The sequence below is a fragment of the Helobdella robusta genome (assembly GCF_000326865.2).
Source record: "Helobdella robusta unplaced genomic scaffold HELROscaffold_26, whole genome shotgun sequence".
Lineage (NCBI taxonomy): Eukaryota > Metazoa > Annelida > Clitellata > Rhynchobdellida > Glossiphoniidae > Helobdella > Helobdella robusta.
The window spans coordinates 659977-662476 of record NW_008704349.1 but is presented as its reverse complement, the minus strand read 5'-3'; the positions used below and the strand labels follow the sequence as shown (position 1 = coordinate 662476).

The following is a 2500-nucleotide window of genomic DNA, read 5'->3' as shown; positions in this document are numbered from 1 at the left end:
TGATTGGTTGGTTGACATGGTAATTGAATAGTTTGTCAATCAATCAATCAATCAATCAATCAATCAATCAATCAATCAATCAATCAATCAATCAATCAATCAATCAATCAATCAATCAATCAATCAATCAATCAATCAATCAATCAATCAATCAATCAATCAATCAATCAATCAATCAATCAATCAATTAGTCAGTCAATCAGTCAATCACTAACGTGCTGATAGTAGTTTCGGCGTATTGTTTGAATGCAGTGTACCTATCTTCAGATCTGTTCATGGACTCCTTCAAACTTTCTATATGACCTTTCAACATTAACTCATTCTGCCAGTGAGTGAATGAATGAATGAATGAATGAATGAATGAATGAATGAATGAAAGAATGAATGAATGAATTAATTAATTAATGAGAGAAAAAAAGAATGATAATATTCACTTTTTTGCAAGCTTCGACCGCTATTTTATATTTTTCATATCTCTTGTGTAGGTCTGAGAAAGCAGATTCAACACTTTGTAAGTCTTCAAGAGCCTGTTCGTCAATCAATATTCATTCATCCTATCATTCATTCATCCTATCATTAATTAATTAATTAATTCATTCATTCATTCCTGCAATCAACCAACCTGATCTCTTTCTCTAATTATGTTATCCATGGCCTCCTTGGATGATGTTGACGACAGATTTTTCATTTCTGTGTTAAGGAATGATTGAGCTGACCAATCAATTCGTTATTTATTCAATCGTTCATTTATTTATTCATTCATTCATTCATTCAATCAATCAACTCATTCATTCGTTCCTTCATCAAAGAGTATTACCAATCAATTTGTTGATGGTTAGTTCGTATTCCTCTAATACTTTTCTTCATTAAAAAAAATTCAAATATTTAGAATAATCATTATCAAGAATGTGATAAATTGAAAAATCAGAATCGACCAGTCAATCAAAGTCAACCAAACCATATAATCAAGCTAACAACAATCAACCGACGAGACCAGCTAGCCAATCAAAACTGTCAATGCAAACAGACCTCATAGAAGACATAGAAGCCTGCATCTTTTCTACCCTCTCATTGGCTCTCGCTTTTTCCTCCTCCAGAGACTTAATCTTTTTTAACCAATCACGTTTAAGCTCGTCCTCCTTGGCAGCCCAATCGCGTTCGCGATTGATCAGGCGTGTCCTGAAATTGAGGTCCCACTCTTTCTGCATGCGTAGTAAGTCTCCACTGGTGTACCTGGGGGCTAGGAGCTGATTGGTTGGTTGCTTGGTTGAGCGATTAACTGATTGGCTGGTTGAATGATAGATGGATGGATGGATATATGGATTGATGGATGGATAGATGAATGGATGGATGGATTGATGAGTTGAATGAAAACTAACTGTTGCAGCATCTCTAGGATCGATAGCAACCGAATCAGTCAGCCTGGAGTCCAGGAGCATTGATTTCTAGTTATAAGTTAAAAGAGCCATCATAAACATCATCATCGTACCCATCATCAGCATCAACATCATCATCATCTTTCTTATTATCATCACCCGCATCATCTTATCTATCATCACCATCGCCCCTAACATTTCCAGAATCCATCCTAGCCGGGCTACAGCTAAGCAGCTTATCTAGCAACAGTTGGGATTCATCCTGCAAGCAGCTACCACTGCTGCTGCTGCTAGTAGTAGCAGCAGCAGCATTGCCATGACCGGATGGCAAAGAACTTGTAGAAGATGGCGAATTATTATTTGATCTATGCTGTTGTCTTTGCTTACCACTACTACTCCTTTGATTCAGATTACTACCGCTACTACCTTGGTTTGCGCTACTACTACAACCTTGATTGTTGCTGCTGCTACTACTACCAACACCCTGATGCTGGCGGTGCTTCTTTGTGGTGGCGGTTGTTGTTGTCGTGATTGGTGATGGCGATTTCATCTGCAGAAGATCATCACTACTTTCTGAACTTGGGTGAGATTTTTTGGTGCCTGTGTCTGAACAATTAAAATAATTAAAAGACTGACAATTACCATGATATTATATATATGTATGTACGTTTGTATGTATGTATGTATGTACATATATGTATACACATATGTAAGTATGTATGTACATATATATGTGTGAGCGTGCATATATTAATATGTATGTATGATACTTGACCTGCAGCAGCGTAGATTTTCGGAACTAATGGGTCGAACTTGACATATAGTGATTCTCTTGTTAGTTTACTGTTTGGGTCCGTTGCCTGTGAATGAATGAATGAATTAATTAATTAATTCACTAATTAATTAATTAATTAGTGAATGAATAAATTAATTAATTAATAATTAATGAAAGAATGAACAAGAAAAAGTTATATACCTCAGAAGCAGACCATTTGCTTTCAAGGGCATCCAGACCAGATGAATCAATGAAGACTTAATGTGCGTTGAGATGATGATGATGATGAAGATAGTGATGATAATGATGATGAAGATGGCGATAATGATGATGATGATCAACGTGGTAA

The 2500-nt window shown here is 36.1% G+C and overlaps 1 protein-coding gene across 1 annotated transcript in view; it reads right to left on the bottom strand.

Annotated features, from left to right (window-relative positions):
• Positions 1-980: 980 nt before the first annotated feature.
• The window catches only part of HELRODRAFT_173298 (hypothetical protein), a gene marked incomplete at both ends in the record, with an annotated part of 4103 nt that continues 2583 nt past the window's right edge, over positions 981-2500 (bottom strand). The window contains 5 exons of the mRNA XM_009019916.1: positions 981-1202; positions 1380-1445; positions 1573-1878; positions 2147-2236; positions 2353-2408. Of these exons, the coding sequence (XP_009018164.1) occupies positions 981-1202; positions 1380-1445; positions 1573-1878; positions 2147-2236; positions 2353-2408 (740 nt within the window). The remainder of the gene's footprint in view (positions 1203-1379; positions 1446-1572; positions 1879-2146; positions 2237-2352; positions 2409-2500) is intronic.